This window comes from Ailuropoda melanoleuca, chromosome 1, assembly GCF_002007445.2.
Source record: "Ailuropoda melanoleuca isolate Jingjing chromosome 1, ASM200744v2, whole genome shotgun sequence".
NCBI classification, from domain to species: domain Eukaryota; kingdom Metazoa; phylum Chordata; class Mammalia; order Carnivora; family Ursidae; genus Ailuropoda; species Ailuropoda melanoleuca.
The window spans coordinates 212,574,777-212,602,171 of record NC_048218.1 but is presented as its reverse complement, the minus strand read 5'-3'; the positions used below and the strand labels follow the sequence as shown (position 1 = coordinate 212,602,171).

Sequence of the window (27,395 nt, the reverse complement as noted above, 5' to 3'; positions counted from 1 at the left end):
CTCCCCAGTCCCTCTCTCTCCTCCCCAGCCCCTCTCTCACCTCCCCAGTCCCTCTCTCTCCTCCCTGGGCCCTCTCTCTCCTCCCCAGTCCCTCTCTCTCCTCCCTGGGCCCCCCCTCACCTCCCCAGTCCCTCTTTCTCCTCCCCAGCCCCTCTCTCACCTCCCCAGTCCCTCTCTCTCCTCCCCAGCCCCTCTCTCACCTCCCCAGTCCCTCTCTCTCACCTCCCCAGTCCCTCTCTCTCCTCCCTGGGCCCTCTCTCTCCTCCCCAGTCCCTCTCTCTCCTCCCTGGGCCCTCTCTCACCTCCCAAGCCTTGTCCCTTTCAGGACTTTGTCTTGCCTCCACTCCGCTGTGCTTCTTGCCCTCCAGCTGCCCCCAGGCTCCCCTGGGGCTAGAGCAGAAGGAGGGTTGGGGCCTGAATCAGAAAAATGCAGGGGATGGCGGTGTTGGAGGGTGGCAGGGCAAGCCTACGTGATGCCGCTGGTGGCTTTGCTGAGCCCCTAACCACACTTTCTTGCCAGCAGGGTCAGGGTCTGGGCCCTCCTGCTGCCTCCATGCAGCACGCCAAGAATCGCTTACGCATGTTATCACCTCAACGTGAACGCGCCTTCTCTTGATTGTGTCTGATTAATCAATCATGTAGGCCACCCTGTGTAGAAAACATGAAGGGTTTTTGAGTGAGAAAACCTGTTTCCACCACTCAGGCGTTACAGAACCTTGGGCGTGTTACTGAGTCTCAGCCTCATCTGTAAAGTGGGAGCAGTGGTGCCCACCAAGTCCGCCTCACAGTGTTGGTCCCCAGCAGAGAGAGGATGTGAGTGAAAATATCTGCAATTCTGACAGCCTCAGGGGCTGTGAGTCAGGGAGGAAGCTTGGTGGGTAGTCAGCTGCTGAGCCTCCCAGCGCCAAGGGCAGGAAGTGCCTTCCCAGGCCTGAGCTTCCCAAAGCCCACCCTGCAAGTCCCAGCTCTGTCACAGGTCAACAGAGCCCCCACCTTAGGTCACTCATCACCATTCAGTGCCTACTGTGGTCACCGACAGAGGCCACTTTGTTGTTGTTATTTATTTACTGGAGAGAGAGAAAGAACGTAAGGGGGAGGAGCAGAGGGAGAGAATCTCAAGCAGACTCCTCATGGAGTGCAGAGCCCAACGTGGGGCTCGATCCCATGACCCTGGGATCATGACCGGAGCTGAAACCAAGAGTGGGAGGCTCAACCGACTGAGCCACCCGGGTGCCCTGACACTTTCTCCTGAGTAGAGGGAACACTGCATTCCTGAGTTCAACACACGGGTTTACATTAATTAGGAGCAAAAAAAAAAAAAAAATGGTGCTATAAGGTCAAAACTGCCTGTATTTCATGCAATTTAAATCTATACCCACAGTCTCCTCCTCCGATGTCACTGACCCGTGCTGCCTGCCTGTGCATGCTGGCCATGCCTGGGGCAGCCGAGCAAAGGAGCTGGCACAGAACAGGATGGAATAGGATAGCAGGCTCTGGAATGGTTGGGATTTGGCGATCACTGTCTCCCTCTGGACAGAATAGGAGTCTGTTAATTTTCATTGTGCTCCTTAATAATAACAACACAAGCCATTATAGCCATTACCACTGCACCTGGGCCTCATGACACAGAAGCTTTCCCGCGAGCTACTGAGGCCCTGCAAAGCCCAGTTCTGTGGGTAAGGAGCCCGGGGGTGGCTGGGGATGAATGCACACAGCGTGAAGTGGCTGAATGGGTTGAGACTCGGCTCCTCACCGACCAGAGAGAGGAAGCATGCGGGGCCGTGCCCCTGCAAGCCGCACATCACTACTAAGTCCAGCAATTGTGGGCCTGCAGGCCTAACGCCTACACTTGATCTTCCAGGAAACATAAGCAAAAACTGCACGAGTGATGGGTGGTCAGAGATGTTTCCAGACTTCATAGACGCGTGCGGCTATAATGGCGCCGAGGACGAGAGCAAGGTAAGGGCCCCCACGTGATCCCGCACTCTCTAGTCCCTTTTCTGGAGCAAGGTAAGGGCCCCCACGTGATCCCGCACTCTCTAGTCCCTTTTCTGGAAGTGCACACAGTGTCCGTGTGCTGCCTGATGAGAATTACGTGCATTTCCTTTCCTCCGAAGAGCTGAGCTGCTTCTTAATGGCCAAATTAGGCAAAGTCCCTATTTCAGTTCTGTGCCCAGCATTTGGCATCATTTCATGGTTCTGCCACTTTGGAGGCAGGAAAGCCTGGTTCTCTTCGCCTTCCGGTTGTCTGAGTGGCTCTGCTGCCTGAAATGAGCTTTAACGGGCATCCATTCCGCCGACAGATCTCTTTGGCCTGTTTAGGACTTTGCCACAAAGCGGGTGGTCCAGAAGCCGTGCGGTCGTGTTTTTAGCTGTGAGCCAGCAGCTGTGAGACGGGACTAACGGTGGAGCGTGTGTGCAAACTGAGAGACTGAGTGCGTCCCTGGCCGGCAGCGCCCAGGGCGTGTCGGGGGCTCTGCCGATGGCTAGGGCTGCACTGTTGGCCGTCGTGGTGTAGGGAGGCCACGGAGGTGTGTTCAAAATGGGAATGTGATCGTTTAAATGATGTGTCAAATCAAGTCTGCTCAGCTCTGCTCAGCCTCCTGCACGTTCACCCTGCAACATTGTATGATTGTGGTTTTGCTTTGTTTACCACCAGAAAACCAGGTCGGGGTCCTCCCTCTGGGCTGCGTGCCTTCACCCACTAACGCCATATTAACGACAGGTGAATGCTGTATATGCCTGAAGTCAGGTGTGTTTCATGCACCCGTCCCCTGCAAACACCTGCTGTGTGGGAACGTACTCGAGCCCCTTTTAAAGAACTTGGGGAACACCTAGCTACTTGTGCACACTGGTCTCACTTCCCACCAACCCTGGGCCCCGCCATCCCACCATCAGTGACACTGGTACTGACGTCACTGTCAGACCCATTTTCCTAGGGGATTAACATATCTTTTGTGTTCTTTTTTATAGAGGGACTGTCTTTGCTCTCCTCACTAAGATTTATGGTGTAAAGCCAATTCTTTTACCACCAAATTATTAAACCCTAGAAAAGGAGGTACCTTCCATTTTAGCCAGTATGTCACTAATCGAAGGTAGGTTTCCTGACGTCTGGCCAACAGTGAGGACGACGGTGATGGGGTCCAGTGCATACTGTGAGCCACGTCAGTTACCACTATCGTCTCATGTGGTCTTTTTCTGTTGAGGTTGATTGACATACGAACATTGTCTGTATTTAAGGCACAGGCCTACCTGGCTTTACCACACTTGGCGACACTGTGTTTTTACAAATTGAAGGTTGTGGTAATGCTGCACTGCCCGTGGGGGACATTTATCCAACAATATTTGCTTACTTCATCTCTCTTGTCACATTTTGCTAATTCTGACAATATTTCTTAGATTTTCATGATTATTTGTTACAGCGATCTGTGATCAGTGGTTAGACTCACTGAAAGCTCAGGTGATGGTTAGCATTTTTTAATGATAAAGTATTTTTAAGTAAGGTACGTACATCATTTTCTTAGACATAACGCTGTTGTACATTCAGAAACTACAGTATGGTGTATGCATAACTCTTACAAGCATTAGGAAACCAAACAATTTGCTTGACTCCCTTAATTGCAGTATTTGCTTTACTGCAGGGGTGTGGAACAAACCCGCAGTGTCTACACGGCATGCCTGTATGCAGAGTGATGTTTTGATGTGTGTATATACGTATGTTGTAAAATGATTCCCTCAATCAAGCTAATTACCCATCACCTCACATATTTACCTATTTTTTTCTTTTTTTGGTGGGACACAGACCTTATTCCTCTTACAACTGAAAGTTTTTATCCTTTGACTAACATTCCCCATGTTTCCCACCCCTGTCTTACTTAGTCTTGGTGATAGCCCACCCTGCAGATGAAACACTGAGGTTTGGGTGTGACAGGACGTGGTCAGAGGCCCCAGCTCTGTTTCTGTTGTGCCGTCATTGAGACTCAGCTTTTCTGTGTCAGTTGTATTCACCTTCGCCCTCAGTGTGCAGTCACCTGAGCTCCAAGTGAAGCCTGGGGTGGGCCTGCATTCTCTCTGGCTGGCGGGGAGCCCCTTGGGGCCTGTGCGCACCTGGCACTCAGGGAATGTGTGCGGCTGCGCTCCGTCCTGCACGTGCCAAAGGACACAAAGTGTGGTTGACGCTCTCAGCCAGGCTGTGACCAGGGAAGCATAGATGCAGAGCTGCGCCCGGGGCATCAGGACAAGGACACGTACTGAGAATCTAACCCACAGAACGCCCTCTCCGTTCCTCTGCCTTCTCGCCTGCCTCTGGTCTTTCCTCCGTCTCCGGATCAGAGCCTCAGCCTGCTGGTTTTGGAGTCTCAGCACACAGGGCTTCGCACACTGGCCGGGGGCCGCCCTACACGGCAGAGTGAGGCTTCATGTCGTTCTTGTGTGGACGGGACTCTGCAAGTAGGCCCAGTGATGCCAGCCTCTCACGAGTCCCCTCTTGGGCAGGACACCCGCAGTGGTAGAGAACCCTGAACACTGGGGCTGACGGCTCCGGCAGCCCCTGAGCTGCACCAGCTGGAAGACAGAGGGTTGGTGCCACGATCGCGGCTGCTGAGACTCCAAGGTGGAGCCCAGGGTTGGTGACCTGCTCAGGTCGAATTTGGAGCACACTTTCATAGGAAGATACCTGTGGATTTCAGGTTCTAGACTAGTCCCAAACTGCTGTTTCAGTATTTGATATGACCAAACCAGGAGACCATCCTGTTGGCTTTCTAAGAATAAGACTTGAACTGGTTCAGAATCTATTCCGAGCTTCAGGACTATTTCTGTAGGAGGAAGAGTTCACAGGCCCCATTCTGCGGACCCTACATTCTGACCAGGAATGGGGATTGCCCTTCTTCACAATGATCAGGGTTCCAGGAATGGCTTCAGGGCAACCTGCCACATGACGTCTGCCTCCCAGGTTACCCTTACGGATGCCGTCAGACTGTTTCGGGGGCAAGAAGACAGGCCCCAGGGACCAGGACAGTCCTGGGCCTCTGTGGTCGGGGGTGAGGGGGTAGGGCTCCGACACCCACGTCTACCCCCCCACACCTCTTGTTCCACTGTCTGCAGGCATCCTAGAGGCCTGTGTGGGGTGGAAACAGAATGTCCCCAGAGCTCCCAGTAGCATTTATTCGAGGGTAGGCCCGTCCTCATTCATTCGTTCCACAGTCGTTTCTTGGGAATCCCGGTGTTGTAGGCCTGTCCTGTTATCATGAACCCACTGTGGTCGTGGGCAGGTCCTGAGAGCGGACATTTGAGGAACATTGGCACACTTGACAAGTCAAAGCCGGCAGCTCCTTCCCTACGTTTCCCCTGGATCACTCTGTAGGTGGCATTCCCAGGAAAACCGATGGAAACTCTTCAGGCTCTCAGAAAGGCGTGTGACTAAGCCCGGCCTACGTGAAGCACAGTGTCTCTGCTTTTCTGATGCTTTTCCATCCAGTTTGAAGAGCTATTTCTCTTCTTAATTAAACATTTCAGAGATCCCACAAATATCACGATTGCATATTCCCTACTAATGGATTAGAAAGTCAAAATATTTTAACATGTGGATGTGAAGAGAATGATGGCACAAAACCAAAGTGAGTAACTTTTCTTCCTGATTGCCGTTTCCGCCATTCACATACTTTGAATACTTGGTTGTTTAAGGAATCCTGTGGAAGACAAGAACCACGCGGTGTGGCGGACGCACAGAGGGCCCGGCGGGTTCGCAGCCCCAGCTGGGTCTCCTCAGGCGGCCCTGGAGGTGAGCCCAGTGAACTGCTTGCGAAGTCATTCCTCATCTCATCAGCAGCTCGCTGTCCTCCCAGTTGTATGATTTTAATTGGATTTCCTGCTCTCACACAGCCAGACTCTGCTCTGGCTGTTGTGTGTGTGCAAACTTGGTTGGTTTCAGAATTAATTAAATTCCAGAAAAAAATTAGCCTCCACAAAGCCACAGGCTTGGCTATGTGTGGTGAGGGACTCAAAAGATAAAATGAAGTCAGGAATGGGGAGTCCCATGAAGGAATCAGTGTCCGAAGACCCCAGAGACCTCTGAGATGATGGCGGGAAGCACTATGGTAAAGCTGCTTCTCGTTCTGGACCAGGGCAGCCCACGAGTCACAGGGGGCTTTGGTGGTGGTCTGGGCCTTTATGTTCTGGGTCTCACAAGCCACAGTGAGACCATGCAGCTGGAGGGCTTGGCTCAGACTCTGTCACCAGGTCCTGGTTTCCGTGTCCAATCTTCCTTGTCTTTGACCCTCTCCCACCAGCGCCTCCCTTGGACGTGTGCCTTGGTGTAGGAACATTTTCCTCTCCGGCCTTTGATCTTTTTTTTTTTTTTAAAGATTTTATTTATTTATTTGACAGAGAGAGACAGCCAGAGAGAGAGGGAACACAAGCAAGGGGAGTGGGAGAGGAAGAAGCAGGCTCAGCGGAGGAGCCTGATGTGGGGCTCGATCCCATAACGCCGGGATCACGCCCTGAGCCGAAGGCAGACACTTAACCGCCGTGCCACCCAGGCGCCCCGCGGCCTTTGATCTTTGAATCATCGCATGAAGTGCTTCCTCCCATTAAGGGGATTTAAGGAGCACACCCAGGGGCCCATAGGGGTCACACCAGGAGCTGCCCTCTGTCCTTTCCCATGCCCCAGCCTTCCAAGCAGCACATGGGTGTCCCCACTCATGGGAGCTGAGGGTCTCCTGGGCTAAAGAGGCTGTCCTAGCGTCATGTTCTCAGCCTCAGGCGTGACGGCCAGTAGGGGTCATTCTACCTGGAGTCATCTGCCTGGTGGTCCATCCCTCCAGGCCTGGCCCCCTACCCCGGGGCTCCGCTGAGCAGACCAGTCTCTTGGCGTTTTTCCTGCAGTGAAGGCTGTCTTGAGGCTCCAGTTCAGGGCACTCCCTCAAGCCAGGCTCCCTGCCTTAGTTTCCCATCCCATCTCCCAGGGATGCTGAGAGCTGGGGAAACATGGAAGCACCTAGAAATTTAGCCACCACAAGTGTCTGTGGGGTCAGAGGTGCCTCCCCTACCTGAGTATCAGGAGTTTTCCAGATGAATGTACAAGGACCCAGGCCAGCACCCGCGCCCTTGACTATGTCTCAATTGCCATGCGTGACTCTGCCCTCCAGCTGTGCCCCTCTCCCACCAGAGGACAGCCTCCTAGTGACACTGGAGTCCTGTGTGCAGTGGACGTGCAAGGCTGTGCACTCCATGTGTCTCCTATATTATATATTTGCTAACACGGTTCTTAAATAAAGAGTGCTTCAGCTAAATTTAGCCAAGAGAACTGTCTGGCATCTCAGCCTCCCCATGCATCAAGTGGACACATTTCTTCCATATTATGCCATATTCCTAAAAATATTTTTGCACTCTCCTCTCAGCTTTCAGACATACCAGTAACTCTTTCTGCCTAACCGCTGGTGTGGCCTCCTCAAGGTTCCCCAGCCCGACAGCGGAGATCTCAGCCACCGTGGTGTCTGCAGTGCAACCACGTCCGGCGCGCTTTGGCATTTTGCTCGGTCCTCACGAGGACTCTGCAAGCCTGCTGCTACCCCACTGCTCAGGGAGGGGTCCCTCAGGGATGTGCTGAGCAGCTGCCTGTGGGGCGCGGAGCCGGAATTAGAGCCCTGAACGTGGTAAAGTGTGCGCCCCGCTCTGCCCGCTAACCCGAGGTCTGGGGCATCCCCACCCGTGTTTGCTTCTGTTACGGTTGCCCATTTGGTCCAGCTTCTGAACCAGCTCCAAGGGCTGTGTCTGCCTCGTCTCACATCAGGTGGCAGGAGGGAGCTTCCCACTGTGGTGTTGAGGGGCACCTGAGTCCTGCACAGGGGGACAGCTCATCAGCAGTGGGTGACACTGGGAGCTGGACAGCGAGGCAGGCGCCGACAAGACCGGGCTCAGAAATGCAGCTAGGACATGGAGGGGACAACGTCGGCAGGAAGCCTGGGTCAGAAAGCCATAACCAGAGTACAGGACACCGTGCTGCCCATGGTGGCAGAGCCTGAGCTCACATGAGCCAGCCGACTCAGCTGACCATGAACAGAGACAAGATTCAGAAGATTCATGAGACAGGCACAGTCATTAGCTCTTTTTATGCTAGTTTTAGCTGAACCTCTGACAACGATGTATAATACTTGCCCAATAAAGGAACGAGTCTTTCCAAAGCCAAAGAAGAATCTGGATGAGAAGTTAAGAAGGAAATAAAAAGAAAAAACTGTCACTGGAGAAGGAGACCCATGGAGTCTCACAGGGGTGAGAAGGCTGCGCCATGAGCCCAGGGCCCTGCTCTGCTGAGTGCAAGGCCTCTGTTTCTGGTCAAACAATGGTGCGGACCGGGTGTGTCCACAGACCTGGGCACATCGGGCAAAACTCGGGACTGCAGGCTGGGACCCGGCAGAAGTTTGAACAGCACCAGACTGGCCTCGAGCCAGAACGGTGCTCTTGAAAAGGGTCTGACCTCCCTGATGCCCTCCTTTCCTTGGGCTTGTCTGTGAGCAGCCTTGCCCGGGGAGACAGGCATTTGGAGCTCAGGCAGCAGGCAGTCTGCAAGGCTGGGGATGCTGGCTGCCCTGGCAGGGCCTTCAGGTGGGGACAGGAGGGAAGGCACTGGTCTTCTGGCGGGTTGGGGAACAGCCAGGCTATTCACGGAGTAGTCTGACTAGTTTCTCCATTTGATGTGCAAATTTTAGGACTAATTGAAATAATTGAGGAAAGGTTGGAAACTAGCAATATTTGTTGTACTGGGGACTAGAGAGCTCTGTCAGAGACCCAGCAAAAGGAAGACGAAGTTTTGACAAAGTCCTCCCCTGCTGACAGTCAGTCACCTGGGTGTGCTTTGAGGGATTTGTGGCTAGACATGGGCTAGAGAGCCCCGAGAGCCGCTGACAAAGGACAGAAGCTCCTCGGAACTGGGAGGCCCTTGTAATAGCTGTGTTCTCCCTTTAAAAACTCTCTGTTATATTTACGACTTTCTCAGAAGTAAGCATATTTTACTTTTGTATTCAAATAAAATCTAATTTTAGTCCAAAAAAAAAAAAACACTTAAATTTATGCCAAGTTTGTCAAATCATTCCTCAGTTACATTTGCCTTTTAACCCTGGACGTTGTCAGGACAGTGAAGAAACCCAACTGTCACACTGTGTCTCTGTGGTGCCCTTTGTGCTCGAAGGGTGCAGGGGACACGCACGTCTCCAGCCCGATTCTCCAGGCAGAGTCTCGCCACGGCCATGGCGCTGCTGCGACCCGGCGAGCTGCGGGTGTGTGGGCACGTGGCCACCCATCGCCAGCTGCATACACACTCCCTTTCACCTCTTAAAACGTGAGGGTGTTTTTTTTGAAAGTGAGGACATTCTCTGCTGTAACCTGGGCCCTGTTACTCAGTTTGGGGAATGTAACGTTTTGCTGTCACCGCACCTGCCCTCTAGGCCCCAATCCTGTCAGCGTCCCGGTACAAGCTCCTCGTGACTCTTCAGTGGTTTCCAATCTGGAACATTCCTCAGGCTTCCTCTTGTGTTTCTGAAGAATGCAGGCCTGTGATTTTGTAAACGGCTGTCTGCTGGGTTAGTCTGATGTTTCTCACGATGACATTCAGGTCTCAGCGGGATCAAATACTCCAAAATACCTGTGGCTGTTTATCTCAGAAATGTCGTATTTGGATTTGAAAAGAAAGGCTTTTTTCCCCTCTGAGCCCTCCACACCAACAAAGGAACGTTCCACGTAGTGCCTTAAACTAAGGGGCGGCCCTGCGTGCTGAGTGACGTGGCGCCCCTCCCCCCGGGGCCTCTCCTCCTTAAAATGTCACCCCTGCAGCCATGCATGAAGAAACTGCCAACGCATTGCCATTATTGCCGCGGCTCCGAGCAAAATAACATCGCGGAGTTTTTCTGGGAAAGCAGCCTTTATTCAGATAAGCGTCTCGGACCATCTTGGACGTCACCCCCCCTCCGCGAGGCATCTGAGCTCTCAAGAGGCGTTTCCCAGGTGTCTGCTCCTTCCCCAGGAGAGCCGGTGACTTCACAGAGGAGAGGAGGGTGTGGGTGCTGGTCTGCCACGCAGCAGCTCCTAGATCACTAGCTCGGAGCTGTCGGCCGTGCCTTCCTGTGCCCTCTGACCTGTGAGGCCAGCTCCCACGTGGAGCCCACCTGTCCCAGATGCCCAAATGTCTCTGATGGCTGCAGGCAGAACCAGTGCCTGTCTCCCCTTGACTCGGAAAGTGAAGCATCCCCGACTAGAGGGGCCCCTATTGTACAGCTCAGGGCTCCCCCGCTTCCTCCGCAGCCTGGGGCTGTGTCTCTGACCGCTGGAAGCACCACAGGGGTGCTCTGGCCGGGTGCCCCTGCCTGGCCCCCTCCCCTGCCACTGCAATGCCGGTCTGGGCTGGGTGGGGAAGAGGAGACCACTGTTCAGCGTGTCTGAGCTTCTCTGTGAACGCAGCACGCGTAAGAGAAGCTCGAGGACTATTTCTTCACCTGAATAAGGAGGACTTGGGTCGTTGGGTTAATAGTCTTTAAAACCTCTTTCGTGTATTATAAAATCAAACCAAGTAACATGAACCACTTACTAAGAGCGTTTACTAAGCTCTGTGTGGACTGTCTCGTTTAATCCCGCAACCAGCCGCGAGACACAGCACGGTCGCGGTCATCATTTCTGGCCGAGAGATGCAGACGCAGAGGGGACGAGCCCGCTGTCTCGTGTGTTCGTGGAATGTAGGCCTGAGCCGGAGGGAGAGCCGATGTCCCACGTGCCGTGGGCGTTGGTCGCAGTCCCACGGGTACCACGTCCGGGCCTTCTCGTGGGGCATCCCTCCGTGAGCTTACCTGCCATCTGCACATGTTCTTCAGTGAGGCGTCTAGTAAGGTGTTTGGCCCGTGTTTTTAAATGGGGTTGTTTCCTTTCCTACAGTTGAGTTTCGAGAGTTTTTCGTGTTTTGAGTGACAGCCCTTCACCAGGTGCAGCTCCAGCCCGTGCTTGTCTTCTCACTGTCTGACGTGGTCGTTCGCAGAGCAGGAGTTTAGTTTTAATGCGTCCAGCGTACCGACTGTTTCTCTCACGGACCGTGTCTCTGCTGCTGTGTCTGTGAAGGCATCACCACACCCAGCATCATCTCGGTTCTTTCCTCTGACATCTAACGGGAGTTTCCTAGGTTTTCATTTTACGTTCGGATCTGTGATCCACTCTGCATTAATTTCTGTGCAGCTGTGAGGTCCAAGTCTCGATTCCTGTTTTGCACGGGGATGTCCACTGGCTCTGGTACATGTGACGGGGAGACTGTGTTCCCCCACTGAACTGCCTCTGCTCCTTTGTCAAATGTCAGGGCCGGCACTTATGTGGGTCTCTGTCTGGGGTCTGTTCTGTTCCACTGACCCATTTGCCCACATCCGCCAACACCAGGCTGTCTCGAACGCTGCAGCTGAATCAGTAGTAAGTCTCGCGACTCTGCCCTGGCAAGGGGTCTCCCTGTGACTACCCATCTGTCCTCCAGCTGTGGGGCAGCCACTGGTCCTTTGTCCTCCCCCGTCTCGCAGATCCAAAAAGACTGGTTGATTTTTCAGTTTGTTCAGACTTTCATTCGTTATCAGGATGAAGTGGCCACTTCCAAGCTCTTTACATGCAGAACTAATTCCTCTTGAAGAGTAACTGTGGTCTCTCATCGGGGGGATGACACCGTGGGGTTGGGGCTGGAGTCTCGGCTCCACAGCTTGAGGCCCCGTGTCCTTAAACTTGCTTCTCCCCTCCTGGGGCTGCAGCCCTTTGTCTGTTGATGGGAGCATGGTGGTAATTTTCAGTCTGCTTCCTTCCCAAGGCTGTTGGGAGAAGTGGATGAATTCTGTGTGACATCTTGTAAACTGGAGAACACTCCATCACTGTCTCGAGTACTGCTACAGTCCCCAAAGCAGAACGGCTGTGGTACACGGTTCGGTCTTCAAAGATACTGCCAATAACTGGCAAGCAGAGGACTTCGACTTGCTCCGTTTTACGACGGGATTGTGAGCCTCCTCTTGCGTCTTGAGAGAGGGTTTTGATGTCTTGCCGTGCACTTGGGAAATAAGTGGAACCTTGGACCACATTCCCCATAGACAAGTGGTGGTTTATAACGATCTCTAACACATTTGCTTTAAAACAAACAAAGCCTTGGGGCATCTAGGTATGCAGTCGGTTAGGCGCCAGACCCTTCGTTTTGGCTCAGTTTGTGATCTGAGGGTCCTGGGACCAAGTCTGCCACTGGGTTCTGAGCTCAGCAGGGAGTCTGCTTGGGATTCTCTCTCTCTCACCCTCTGCCCCTCCCCCTCAAACAAATAAATAAATAAATAAAACACAGAAAGCCTCAGGCTTCCACTTTTTACGGAGAGAACAGGTACCTCCTTGTAGTCTGACAGAGGGCTACTGGACCACGGGCTCCCGAAATCTGCCACAGCCCCAGAAGCCTCCCCAAGGTGAAGGCCCCCAGACTGGGCTTCACACTCTAGCATGTCCTGCAGCGTGAAGCAAGCACAGCCCTCAACCCTTGCCTGCTGCCGCAGGGGGGACGGACTGCACGAGTCCTGGAGTCGGGGAGAAGCAGAGTTGGTGTCACCAGTGTTGGTGTTGTCTCTCAGGGGCCAGATGCCCCTGCTCCTACTGGCCAGTGGCCCCCACCCCAACCCCTCCGGCCTGGACCAGCTCTCCTTCCCCTTCCTCCACCAGCTCCCACCACCCAGCTCTTCTTGCCCCTGCTCATGCCTTGGCCGTTCAGTCTGAATTCCGATTTAGAAATGCAGGTAGCACTTCCTCATTCATTTTCCGGGTGTGTTTTGGTCTTGTTTACCCAACAGGACTCCATGCACCCTGAGGACAGGAGCTGTGTCTTCTCATTCAAGTGGGACCCATCCTAAGACAGAAGCTATCTGAGCTTCCATGGTGTTTTTTCCTGCCCCTGATGCAAAGGGCACTTGTTGATAAGCTGGTAAACCACTACTAAGAAGGTTCTGGGAGAAACCGTTGTTCTCCAGACAGTGATGCATGTGATGAAGGCATCCATAGGTTCAGAAGAGAACACCGCTGAGTGTCTGTCTCTCGAGTTTGCTGAAGGGAGAGGCGATAGGCGGGCACGGCTTTTACCAGAAAGCTTCTAAGACTGTGCTGGGCTGAGTCAGGAGTCTCTGGTCTAGCCAATAGTCTTGCAAAGCCTTCGGTTAAAGTACACAGCTGGAAATCCATTTCACACTGCAATCCAGCACACATATTTCACAAAACCACATTTTCTGTGCTACTCTTCTTTAACTGTTGGTTGCTGCCCGCTGAATTGATTGCATAACCTGCTAATGGGTTATAATAGGATGCCTGTATCCTATGTCAGCCAAACCTGGCCTCTTGAGAGAGAAAGGAGGAGCTATTAATAATGACCCCGGACACCAGATGCGGGTCTGGCCTGGGCAAATCGGAGTGTGTGGTCACCCTAGTTATGACTCAGTGTTTGGAAAACATTATCTGGGCCCTCAGTGTTCCCTGAGAAGGGTTCTGCCTGCATTGCGGCTCCAGCACAGACATACATTCACGGAAAGTGAGAAGAGGACGTAGGCATCACCTTGTCCAACACACTTGCTGGGCGGGTCAGGAAGCAGTCCTCCATGATGGTCTGGCAGGGAAGGGCCAGCCTGGCCTCTTTCTGGGACATCACCACCTCCCAGGCAGGACCACCAACTGAAAACTGAGCATAGAGCTTGCCTGCCCAACCCAGAAGTGACTCAGAGAGAGGGTCCCCACCACCTGCCCCTCCAGGGCCTCAGGGGCCATGTTGATTTCTCAGAAGTACTGAAAAGGAGAAGTGTTCCTGGACTGTTCTTTCTTACTTCCTGATTCGTGATGATGGTGATGAAAGTCTTTCCCAGGTAAATTGGCCTCAAACGTGTGAACACATGGCTCTGCACCCTCAGGGGACCCAGGGTTGTCCTGTCCTCCTGCTGAAGGGCGTGGAACTCGGGCATCTGGTCACCCGGTGCTGCGGCACTCAGGACCCAAGGAGTACTGACAGCCCTTTCTGTGTAGAAAAGCATCACGACTTCATTGCTTGGGAGCAAATGCCTCCACTGGCCAGGCTTCCCCTCCAGGCATTTTCCCTCCACCCTGTGAAGGCCGTGCTTGGCAAGAACTGTCCAAGGGGGAAAGAACACAACATTAAAGATACCAAATTACATGTGAAAGCGAATGCTTGTTTATGAGGGAAAATGAGATCACAGGTTCCTGGAGCGACAGACATCCATCCCCCTCACTTGAGATCTCTTTAAATGAGACGCCCCCTTGTCGCAGGCCACCCGGCACTCCCGGGGCGGCAAGCCGGGGCCCTGCACCCTCAGCTGCTCCGGCACAGCTGCCACAGACACAGTCACAACCTCACGAGGTCCCTGACCCCCGGCTCTCGCTCTGCACCAACCCGGGCTCTTCTGTTCCAGGACTGTGGCTGCAGCTAAGAGTAGGAAATCCATTACGTCTATTCACTGGAAGAAAAACAAAGTCAGTTAACCCGTCCGATGGACCCACAGTGGCTAGATCCACGAGCTGACTGGGTTTTTAGGGTTCAGCCTTGTTTGGGAGTGGCAGGGTTTTAATAATCTAGAGGTTATTTTCCTGGAGCAATACCATTTTGTCCACAGACAGAAACAGAGGTGCCATCCTTGCTGTCCTCTCAATGCCCCGTGAACAGAGGCCTTTGGGGAGCAGAACTGCAGCTGAGCGGGACTGACTCCTCCGCAGTCGTAGGAAAATCTGGAAGAGGTGCAGGAAGCAGGATCTGAGAGATCAAAGCCTCCGAGAGACATAACCTTGTTCTGGAAGAAGTCTGTTCCCACTAGGCCAGGGGAGGATGGCCTCGTCAGAGGAACCAGCAGCTCTGGGCTCCTGTGCCCTGGAGTCCCCACGCACAGTCACTTCAGGCCGATCTGCCTGCTGTTTTTATGAGTTCTCTATTCACCCCTACAAAACCCCCAGACGCTCCTGTGGGAACCCTCAGGGAAAGCCCCAAAGCTCAGCGCCTTCTACTATCAGCTTCCCGGTCAAGTGTTTAGTAAAAGGTCCTTAACCAAAGGGAGTGGTGTTGCTATTGTCGGGAGTGGTGTTGCTATTGTCTTTCCCGTTTAACGGGCGAGTCAGAGACATGACATAGCGCCAGGGATTCAAACCGAGATCCCTCGAGTGCTTGGTTTTGCTTTTGCCCTTACCCACTGCCCTTAAACTGTGGCTCCCTTTTCTGCTAGACAGAGGACATCACACTAGCCGCCTGTTTCACCTCGGTTTGAAGATCAGATGACGGTCAGGAGAGATTTGAAAACTGTCGAGCTTTGCCATCTCCGGTTCCCAGCGGCCCACTGGGGGCTGGGTGGAGAAGGGGACAGGATTGGTGCCTGCTCTCACGGAGCTCCAGCCACCGCAGTGTGCCCCGTGAGGGCAGGACAGAGCCTGGAGGGCGGCTCCCCAGAGGAAGGACCCCTGATAAGATGCTGAGCGGTGGTAGGAGAGTAAGGACGGAGATGCTAAGACACGCGTGCGGACGGCGCGGAGGGAGCAAGTGGAGGCCGCCGTCTTGTTTTAGGGCCTCAAGTGTGAGGAGGAGCCTCCTAATGGCACACAGCTTTGCTCACAAGCCAAGTCCTCTGTGGAGGGTTTTACTTTTACTTTTATTTTTTATTTATTATTTTTTATTTATTTTTTATAATAATTTTTTTTTATATTATGTTAGTTGCCATACAGTACATCCCTGGTTTCTGATGTAAAGCTCGATGATTCATTACTTGCGTATAACACCCAGTGCACCATGCAATACGTGCCCTCCTTACTACCCATCACCAGCCCATCCCATTCCCCCACCCTCTCCCCTCTGAAGCCCTCAGTGTGGAGGGTTTTAAGCAGGCACAAGAAAGGTCACGTGTCCATTTTAACCCTGTCTGCCCTGTAGACCAGAGGTTCTGGAACTAGCCACATCAGAATCACTGCAGGCTTCTGGCTCTGGGGCAGGCAGGGACCAGTGGGGTCGGAGAGCTTGGACAAGTTCCCAAGTGATGCTGTTACTGCTGGTCTGGGGATCACACTGGGAGAACTGCTGGTATGGCTCATAACATTGTGGCCCCACCAAGACCAGAATGCCTGCAGAGACTGGCTTTCTGGTCTTGGTGGGGCCACGATGTTATCAAGCAGCACCTGGGCACAGGCAGTTCTCACCTGTATCCAGGCTTGAAAACCGCTGGTGTGGAAGCCGACTCTGTGGGCACCAGGAGCAGTGCCCATGGGATGGACAGGACACAGAGGGCACGTGCCTCACAGATGGGGAGGAAACAAGCTCAGAGGAAGACTGACCCTCCCCTGCACCGTAGGGTTTGCTGACTGCTTAGGGCTGTGCATGGCAGACAGTACACAGAGATGACACTGAATTTCTTGTGTTGTAACATTCAGTGCATGATGGTGTCAGGAAATGGGGTGGGGATGTAGGAGGGCCAGATTTAAGGCCAAGTACCATAGAAAAAGGGCATCTTTATGCATTAGGTTTCAAGCATGCTGAGCATGAGATGCCTAGAAATGCATAGGTGGAAAGTTCTAGAAGGCCAGGGGACAGAATGCCTGAAGGTGCTGGAGAAGTCGGGACTGGCGTTCTGATTTCTGAGTCATCAGTGTGTGTGGCAGCTGAGACCCCGCAGAGAGGGTGTGTAGAGTGGGGAGAGCAGGAGCCAAGATGGACACCCATCGAAATTTGGGGAAGGAGGTAAGGGACAAAGAGGGAATGATGCTGAGGGGCCCCGAGAGGACTGGTGAATAGAGGCCCCAACAGACACAGAGGAACCCCCTGGCCCATCCTGAGTGGCGGGATGGCAGGGCGGGCGGCTGAGACATGGGGCGCAGTCGGCCAGTGAGGTGTGGCCAAGGCCGCAACGGAAGGAGGGGGAGCCTGGTTATTTGTGGTTTTTCCTTCCGTAGATGTAAGTGAAATTACTCTATGATTTTTGTTTATTTTTATTGTTTGTTTCAGTATATTGTCTGGTTTACTGTAGTTTCATAAGTAAAATGTTACGCTCTTCCTTTGTTTGTTACTATGCTCGGGAACGATTTCTATATCCCAGGGACAATTTGCCATCAGTAAGACTGAAGTCACCTGGTGGAAGGACTGGATCCAGGCCCGTTTTTACAGATTTGTTGTGCCAACTTTTAACAATTTCTTCACTGGTTATTGATATTTTTAGGTTTTTCTCAAAGCTGTTGTGATCATTGTTACACTCTCAGTATATTGTCCGTTTCCTTAAAATTCTGACTTTGTTAGCACGGAGTTTAGTACCTTAATTAAACCATGTGAGTGTGTGTGTAAAATACAATTTAGGTATTTGTTTCTCATTATTTTTCTCCTCTTGATACTTGGCAAATGTATCTATCATTTTGGCCTATAGAGAAAAAACTACCCTGTGGTTTGTTATAAATCTGACCATTTCCTAATTTACTTCTGTCATCAAGTATTTGTGGAGTACTCGCTGTTCTAGGCATTTCATATTTATGTCATATAAAAACTCGAAAGCTGTGGCCTCGTGGGCTTGTCTCCGAGGGAGCCCTGGTCCCCTGACTCCGTCTTGCTTCTCTCACGACTCCCTCCCGCTTTACTTGGCGTGTTTTGTTCTTTTTCTAGCTTCTGTAGTAGATGCTTTTTCTTGTTATTTATTAGCAAAGGCATTTAAGGGTGTAATTATGCCTCTGATTATAATTACGACACATTTATTATGAAATGCTCCCGTTTAAAATTTTTCAAATGCATTACTGTTTTTCTACTTCTGATTTTATTCTTTCAGATTGTATTTAAGAAAAAAGTTGGATATCCACTATTTTCATTGCTCTTTTCAATTTTACAATCATATACATTATGTCCCATCAGCTTTAAAAACAGGATTTTATATCTCTCTGATTATTTGTGCCTGTTCTATTTACCTATGCTCTCTTCTCTGCCAATTGCAATCATTCATTCATCCCACAAATATTTGATGATTCCCTGTAATGTGTTGGGCAATATAACTGTGCTTTTTGTTGCTATTTTTTATATACGGTGAATTCTAATTTATCAGTGCACACTTGGGAGCTCATACGACTGCTTTCATCTGTCTTCTCTGGATCTAGAGTGAAAGGATAAAGCTTTCCATCTGTCCTCTTGTGAACAATCTTTCTAACATTTAAGGTGTCCTTCCTATTGGCGGAACTCCCTTCGGGGACAAGAGGGAGCCCAGGGCCTTGGGTAAAGTTGGGTGTGAGTGGATCTGGAGATCACTCTACGAGCAGCTGGAAATCATGGAAATACAATGCAGTATTCACGGCAAAGATAGGCCAAGGATCGCAGAGACCCCCAGCACCAAGCATTTGCTCTGAAGGCCCTCAGTGGGACTGGGCACTCTCTAAGGGGTCTGAGGCACAGGGTCTAACTGGGACCCTGGGGAAGGAAGCTGGATTGGGAGACAGTGCCTGGGAAGGTCCTGGCGCCTAGAGACAAAAGCACTACGTAAACCCTCCGTGCAGTTCTTGAAGCCGTGAAGCTGGTTTTAGCCCCTTGTACTGAAAATAGATTTAAACTTGCGTCAAAGATGGAAAACTCCACCCAGTTCTTTAGGGCTCATGTTCTAAACATTAATTCTTATTTTTCAGTTCTGTCCACATAGGTAGTGATACAGGAGATTAGATGTACGCAGGAAAACCCCAAAGTTGTTCATCCGACCTCTTCCAGCAGAGCCCCCAGACTGTTCTCTTGTGATTTGCCTCATTCTCTTAAAAGTTGGCTGTGAGAAAGTTTCCTGTCTGTGGAGCACTGCACGTAATTCTGTGGTCGTTAGCCTGGGTTCTGGCGTTGCTCCGTTGTTCTGCGGCTGTCTTGCCTTCTGTTCTCGTAAGACTTCCCCAGTGCTGCCTTTCATTTGAGGTTTCTAGCTTGCCCAGGAGTGTGCTCTGCTTTGCAAAGCCCTTAACAGAGGCAATCTGCAAATAACCAGATTAAGCCCTCTTAAATGATTGAAAACATGAGATATGTAAAATCTAAACCAGCTTTAAGCAAAGTAATATAAACTGAAATGTGGGCTTTTTTTTTAAGTGAACACAGAAAGAATGTTTTAATTCATACCTATCTCAATTTCCAGCTCATGCTTTGTCTCCTGGGACAGTCAGTCCAGTGGTGAAAATACGTCTGTGAGCTCTTCGTGGGCAGACCCCTTCTCTCACTCATCCTATTCCCAAGGCGCCTTGCTCAGTGTCTGGTTCCAATTAAATGCTCAGTAAATGTGTTGAGCAGAATGAATTAAATTAACCAGTAATACCAAATGTGTTTAGCAAGAAATAAAAATCTTCTATAAGAAATTGGAGATAAAAAATTCCCAGTACAAATCATTCAAAAATGCTAAATAAAGTATAACAGTGTTGCTTTAAAATGCACAGTGGAGATTTCCAGAAAGTAAAAAATTTCAGTAAAAGAGCTGAGAATCAGATGCCAGGCAGCAGGGACGGCTGGTTCCCGGGGCAGCTGCTGGCTCTTCATGAAGAGCTGGGACGAGCAGCATGCAGGTGTGGATGGTGGTGGGCGGCTGGAGGTCAGCGCTAGACCAAACTCTGACCATGGAGGTGACAGGGAACGTTTTCTTAGCCATGTTTGCTTTCCAGGAGGAAAATCTAAAACCCTGTCACCGCAGGCATGCCCCCTGCGGGTTGGGTTTCCCATTTGTGTCTTGTGCGTGGTATGGCAGCTCTGAGCTGAGACACCCGTGTAAGGCATCCTGAATGGAACAGGGGGAGGGGGTACCTGGCAGAAGCGAACACAGGTGCTCCTGGAAGGAAGCGTCTTGGCCAGACCTTACAGATTCCCATAGGTCAACTCTGAAGACAAGCTTCTATGCCAAGTGCACAAACCACACAAAGAAAAAGACTGTGAGTGGAAGTCAGCAGATGACAGGTTACACCCTCAAAACTTTGGATAACGGAGTCATCAGGGGCAGAATCCACGTAAGTGCATTTGAAATGTTTTTTATAAAACTGGAAATTAAAAATATAAACCTGGAACGAGATGCTCTAACCAGACCTTAACTGGGGAAAAATAGACCTAAATATGAAAGTCAAGAAGATACATTACACAGGAACTCAGACGTAGGTACGGGGTTCTGTGATGGGGAGTGTGGGCACCAAGAACACAGGACCAGTTGCAGCAGGGAGAGGGGAGGGCGGGCGACAACACAGCTCTGGGGTGGCAGGAGGTCAGTGTGACTGCAGGCTTGGCCGGAGGAGATGCAGTGGGGGACAGCTCAGTGAGGCACCCATCCTGCGTTCGGAGACCTGAGCGTCCCACACACGTGTAGAACCCCACGGCCAGGCAGTGCGGTGATGCCAGAAGATGCCACAGACCAAGGACCCATGGCCCACACACACACGCAAGAGCCTCAGGGCGGACGGGAGATGCCTTCCCAGGGCTCGGAGAAGAGGACTGTCCACTCAGAAATTCAAGGGAAAGAGACACCTCAGCAAAACAAACTGACAGGATCCACAATCAGATAGCCCTCATTAAAAATGCCCAGGGGATGTGCTTCAGGGGAAAAAACTGAACCAGGAAAAAGCACTGATAATTAAGAAAGGACGTAAGCAAAAATCAAGAAATAAACAAACATGGGAACCCAGCAAAGACTGTTTAAAGCAGTGGTAAAATTAGGCAGAGGGACTAAAGATGGTGAAGCAGATACTGGACAATAAATGTCACAGTTGATGGGATGATCGAAGTTACATGCGGTCGAGGCGCAGAAGAGAAATCATCAGAAAGGTCAGAACGGTGCACAGGCGGTTCCCCACATGCCCGTGTCCTGTGCAGGCGTCACGCGCGTCAGGGAAGCGGCTACGGGGTCTCCCCGCGGTCTTGCTCAGCTGTGCTTCTGGCTGGCGATTGTTGGTAGCGGTATTATAGATACTACCTGTTATGACGTGTCTGATATATATTACATGTTATGTATACATCAGATATATGTACACACTCGTGAGATATAAATATGGATATATTATATTGTTTTCTACGCTTTTGGTAGGTTTGAAATACTGCCTTTCCCAGTCATTTAACGTGAGTTCTGATCACAAGACGAGATGGTGAAAAGCACTCAGGGTGCCCTAGTCCTATTTATAATCCCTCACTCAGAACAGAACATAGACTATGGACAAAGGTTTAAAATTAGAGTTTTCAAGGATGTTTTCAGAATGTCAGCATGACATCTCCTCTCTTCTGGAGCTAAAAAGAATGACAACAGGGCCTTGAGGTCCAACAAGGAAAAATCCTTCTGAAATCAGATTAATACATTAGCTTGCTAGGTCAAGCTTCATGCTAACCTTGATTGCCTGAACTATTTGAGAAGCTATACCAATTAATTTCATTTTCTCTTTAAATATTAACTAGAAACTCATTTTTTCCAAATTTTGAAGTTTACTTCTGAACTACATTATTACCCATATCAAGCCTTCAATAATAAGGGTAATATGGAGAGGGGAAGCTCTCCTCAAAAGGGCATCACCTTGATGGTAAAGAACAACACCGGGGCTGGACAGTGGGACCAGCTAGCAGTGTCCACTGACCTGCGGACGCTGCCAAGCCCCAGGAGGCTCCAGGAGCAAGGGTCTCACCGGGCCGCCCCCCCTGCCCCAGCCTGGATCTGTGTTTGCTCCCTGACCCCAGGGCAGGGATCGGCTCGGTGCATCCCTGGTGGGCACCACCCCCTCTCTAGAGTTGGCACTAAGCTGGCATGAACAGGGCTATGGAGAAATCAGAGCCAGTGCGGAATGTCCCCTGGGTCCTCACTCTTCCTGGGGCCCAGTGCAGCATAAACCCAGTTAGGTCAGGGCATATTTGCAAAACCAGCCAGTCCCTGTGGTTTCTGGGGCTCTCTCATGGGAAGCACCCCTCCAAACCCCCTCTGGTTTCAGCAGCAGAATAGTGATCAGACAGCAAAGTTGGGGACACCCTCAGGTCCTCCCTCTCCCTGCTCCACACAAAGTCATTCAGAATGAACTGTAAGGAGATAGGTGGGCGTTTAAAGAGGGGAATAAAATGTTTGGGTTCAGAATGGAGGTGGGCCGATGCTGTCTGGTGCGCCCCGAGACGGGCAGCGAGGGCCCCGCGTGAAGGGAAGCATTGCTTCGTCCAGTGCTGGCCAGCGAAAGCTCACAGCTGTTTCGTTCCCTCTTTGCAGATTGCATTCTACATTCTGGTGAAGGCCATTTACACGCTGGGCTACAGTGTCTCTCTGGTTTCCCTGACAACCGGAAGCATAATTCTTTGCCTCTTCAGGTAAGTGTCAGAAATGAGCAATTCTGCAGTCTGAGACCAGAAATTGTCCATTTAAGCCACGTAGGCCCGTCAGAGGAGGAAAGAAACTCACTGTCCCCAAGCCCTCTCTCTCTCTCTGTCTTAAACCAATAAAACTCCCTTGGAGAATGCCAGCGTGAAATATGCTAATGTTTACATTTTTGTTTAAATACTCTGCATCTCTTAGGTAAAGAGATAATACTGACTTTGGATAAGAATTCAGGTCAGCTGCTATTTGCTAAACACTCAGCCATTATGCAAACCCTTTGAAAATACAGAAGCAAGGTCTTGCCCTTGCCATTGAGAAAGCCCCTACATTCTGGGTGTTAAGAGTGTCAGGAGACACTATGATGTGTTCAAGGGTAGAAGGCAGGAGCCAGACTGCCTGGGTTCAAATCCCGGTTCAGTCTCTTAGTTGCTGTGTGACCTTAGACAAATTACTTAACCTCCCTGTGATCTGCAAAGTGTAGGCGCTGATGAGAACACCCTCAAATGTAATAGTTATACTGTCATTCCAGGCATCTCAACTCCATCAGGAGGGTGGGAACCCTCAGAAAGGGTACGGCGGAGTCCGTAACGCAGAACTGTACTTTGGAAGATGTGAGGGCAGTCCATCATATCCTACTTCTGAGAAGAAAAGAGCAGAAGCTCTGGGGCAACGTTAATGCCTATTCTATTCTCCTATGTTCTGTGTTTTTCTATGTATTTTTAAATCTTCCAATTGTTGAAGAGGAAAAAAAAAGGGAAAATTTAGGGAGGTAAACTGGCACAGGGTAACTTGAACTAGAAAAATGTCAGCTTATTTTTAAAGAGCCCTCATATTGAACAGTCCATGTTCTTGACATCAGCATTTTATCTCAGATTTGCGATGCAGGATATATTTAATTAGCCAGGCTAATGGCATTTTGGAATTATTGCAAATGTGCATGTTGGTCTGTGAGAGAATCTCAAATGCTTTCCTTCCATACGCACACGTCCTTAGTCACCTACTGGTGACACGGGGTTAAAAGAGGACATGCCCGCGGTGATGTCATTCTGCCGTGCTTCGGTGTGTCCTGGCTGCTGGAAACAGTGCCCATGCTGGTGTGCGGTTCGCGGGTCTGCCTTCCTCTGGGGCCACAGAGACACTAACCTTCCTGCCTCCGTCCATCAGCTGTGCTTGCGTGTCCGATGCCACAAGAGTCAATTCCAAACGCCGTATCCTAAAAATAACTTCTCCATCGTCCTGGATATTCCTCCCAGGAAAAAACGTTTTACAATCATGAGACATCTACTGTCCATAATAGCCCCATAGCTAAGAAGCATGAAGTAACCACATTCCTATTTTACACACGGAGAAACAGAGCAACTTGTCCCTTAGACCAGGTCCAAATCTCCGCGTAGACTTGGATCACAAACACACCACCTAGTTTTGCGTGGGGCTCGCTGGGCGGTCCTTGCCGCCACCTCTTTGATGTCTGGGTGCCTGACAACGCAGCTCCGGTCCCCATAAGCCCAGGATTGCTAACAGCATGTTCCACACTGCACATTTGATAGGGGTTTATGAACCTAGTCCCTACAGCAGCCCCGTTCCTGTCAGTGCCGTTCCTGTCCCCGTGTTAGTTAGAGCAGGGCAACCCGGAGAGGCGCCCCACGCCGCAGCTCCCGGAGCTGGAGAGGACCGAGCCCCGATTCGCCACCACCCACACCTTTCCTTTCCTCCGTTCACATTCTCACCTTTGGGAATTGGTGTCCATATCCAGCAGCCAGGAAGGAGCAGAGATTCCAGCGTGCCTTTTCCAGAAGCCACGGTTCCAGCTACCTCCGTCGTCCTGCACTGATCCATGCTGGGAAGTGAGATTTCACAACAAGCACTGAGTGATCAAGGGCATAGCTCAGAAACTCAGCGAACATAATTTATTTGGATGGCTTGCTAGCTGCAATGAGTGTGTGCTTACGTCTGAGTGACCGCCATAAATCCCAAACCCCACTCAGGGGAAAGACATGGGCAGGAGAGAGTGAGAAGGAGAAAACAGAGAGAAGAGAAGAGGTGTTTGAGAGGTGAGCATGCAGCCACCGTGAGGCGCAGTGAGAAGAGGCCCGCGTGGGGACAGACACCGCCTTCCTGGGGAGGGGCGGGCTTTCACACTCACGTCATGTTTCCTTTTATTATTCCGATCTTCCCCTTTCAGATTGTCAGTTACACATTCTGTTCTTCTCCTAGGCATCTCCCAAAATTGCAACGCGTCCTTGTCTCGTGGAGTGAACCTCCAGTCACTATTTTTACCACCTCCAGTCAATCCAAGACGTGACAACATTTTTATTCCATTTCCCCCTCATGCCTTTGGTGTTATTGTTCTGCACTTTAACCCTACATCTGTTTTCAGGCCATAAGGGTTACGACCGTCTTGACCGTCAGTGGTTACCTGGAGATGCCATGTGTTCGTCTTCCCCAAGGCCCTCCCTTCCTCCCGTGTCTCCATCGGGTCCTCTTCCTTCTGCCTGAAGACCCCCTGTGGGATTTCCTTCAGCACAGACCTACTGACAATGAAGGCTCATGGTTTTTGGTCATCTGAAATCATCTTAATTTTGCCTCATTTGAGGATACTTTTGAGAATATTGAATTCTTTGTTGGCAGTTTTTCTTTCATCACACTAAAAATGAACATCATTTTTCTTTTTAAAAGTCAGTGGCCTGAGGCGCTGGGGTGGTTCAGTGGGTTAAGCGTCTGCCTTCAACTCAGGTCATGATCCCAGGGTCCTGGGATCGAGCCCCGCATCAGGCTCCCTGCTCAGTCTCCTTCTTCTGGGAGTTTGCTTCTCCTGCTCCTTCTGCCTCTCTCCCCGGCTTGTACTCTTTCTCTCTCTCTCTCTCTCATAAATAAATAAATAAATAAATAAATAAAATCTTAAAAAAAAAAGTCAGTGGCCGGTCTCACCACTGTTCCATTGAAGGAAGGTGTCTTTTTTCTTGGGGTGCTTAGAAGTTTTTTTTAGTTGTCTTTGGTTTTCAGCAGTGACACTATCATGTGACTTGATGGGGTTTGCTTTGTCTTGGTCCTTCTTGGGGTTAATGGCATTTCTTTAATCTCATTATTTTATCCATTTCCAAAAACTCTTAGCTAGTATTCTCTAAATGTCGCTTCACCTTATTGTCTCTCCTTTCCTTCTGAAACTCCATTCTCATGTGTTCAGCAGTGTTTTCACCACTCCCCATGTATTTTCTGCTCTGTTTCTATACTTCCTGATGTGGGAAACAAGGGCAGAAGAAAAATTATTAAATTTCCTTACCACCTACAGCCCATTGACAAGTCCTTGAAGCAGGCAGTGACGTTCCTCTAGGGATGCCTGGATGTTAATACTTTGCTAAGGGCAGAGGCAACCTTAGCCCGACACCCAGGATCCTGAGTCTACTGAACGTATAGAAATTACTTTGGAAACTTCTTTTATCTGCAAACCCCCCAAGATACATGTCAGCAATCATCCTCCAAACATATGGCCCACCAGTACACATCTCTGCCCGCAGGTCCTGTCCCCATGCTTTAATAAAATCACCTTTTTGCACCAAAGACGTCTAGAGAATTCTTTCTTGGCCATTGGCTTCAAATCCTAACATCTTTCCTACATCACTTTGCATTATTTTGTTTCTCTATACTAAAGTCTATCCGTATTTTTCTGATCTGTTTTCTATTTCATAATACTCTCGTTTATTGTATCTAATGTTAGACTCAGCCAGTTTAATTGTTAATTTCAGGGATCTTTTTGAGTTTTCAACTTTCCATTTGATTTTTGTAATCAATTTCTTTCTTTAATAAAATTCTCTACCTCTTCATCAATTTCCTTGAATGTATTAATCTGAGTAAGATAGTCTGTATCTTAAAATTCCAGTATCTGAATCTCTTTTTATTCTCTGGGGTTTTTTTAATTGCATTTGATCGTTTGCTCCTGTTCCTGGCATTCCTAATAATTTATTATTGAAATTACAAATAATTCAATATTAGAAGCTTTGAGTGAATGTCTTATGATAGAGAGGATTTAAGTTTTCCAGCAAGATGGTCTGACCACCCTGAGCCTGGCAGGGGTTGAGCTGACTTGAGGCTGTGTTTCAGGCCTAGGGAAGTTTGGCTTATTTCCGGTTCATCATAGTTCCTACGTCCCAGCTCTTCACGGGTTTCAAAGAAAGCCCGGGTGTCCCTCTACTCTTGCAGACCCTGAATTCCAGTCATTGTCACACAGCGACATTTTACTCTCGTAGCCCCTGCTTTGGCTTTGTCCCTCAGCCTCCCACCCAGCACTGCACATCTTGTGTGAGTAGTGGCCTCACAAGGGGAGACCAAGGAGGAAGGTGGAGGGAAGGCACATCTCGGGGCCCTTCTTCTTGCCGGGGTCTCGGTGCTCCGGGTCCTGGCCGCTCTGGCCGCTCTGCAGAGCCCTTAGGCAGCTGTCGAAATCACGCTGGCCCCTTGCGTAGAGGCAGTCAGATAAGCTACCTCTTTGTCTCCTCTCGTGGAAGTCTTCTGCAGTATGTGTTTTACTGTCCGTCAACATTTTCTTACTTTATCGAAAGTTTAAGAGCTAGCATTCACTGGTGAGGAATAGCTTGTTTCCCGATGGCTCTGAATTAAAAGTCAAAGTCCAATCAAATACCAGTCAAGTCTTCTCCAGAGCAGAATTCAAGTGGTACAAGCGAATTAGAAACAAAATGTTCTGAGCACTTTTTAGAGAAGCAAGATGTCGCATGAAGTTAAGGTCAAAGGCAGGTTATTTGACGTGGGTCTTGTAGGAAATTTGCTGCAAAGTAGGCACACGCCGTTGCAGACTCGGAACTCAGCGCCGTTTGCTTTACACTCTTATCCTGAAATCCTGTTCCAGGACTCCAACCTGAGGAGACAGAAATAAAGGAAAAGGTTTACCTACAAAAAACAGTTATCATAATGCAAGCCTGAAAACTTCCTAAATATAGAGTAAGGAATAGTAACTTCCATAAAAAAAGAAGAAAGCCCTAAGATTAAATCCAATTATTAAAGTGTTCATCCCCTCCTCCTACCCCAGCCGGTCTCCCCCCACCCCCTCCCCTTCTCATTCCTTCC

At 50.3% G+C, this 27,395-nt stretch overlaps 1 protein-coding gene across 4 annotated transcripts in view; it reads left to right on the top strand.

Moving 5' to 3' along the window:
- The window catches only part of VIPR2 (vasoactive intestinal peptide receptor 2), a 46,115-nt gene that overhangs the window by 4,821 nt on the left and 13,899 nt on the right, over window positions 1–27,395 (top strand). For 3 of the 4 annotated variants that reach the window (XR_004619463.1, XM_034640211.1, XM_034640221.1), the window contains exons 2-3: window positions 1,862–1,959; window positions 22,212–22,309. Coding sequence is in view for 3 of the 4 variants with exons in the window: in XM_034640211.1 (XP_034496102.1) it covers window positions 1,903–1,959; window positions 22,212–22,309 (155 nt within the window). In the remaining variant the exon portion in view is untranslated. Of the gene's footprint in view, window positions 1–1,861; window positions 1,960–22,211; window positions 22,310–24,069; window positions 24,368–27,395 lie in introns of those variants that run through there. The other variant, XM_034640215.1, reaches the window with a different exon arrangement.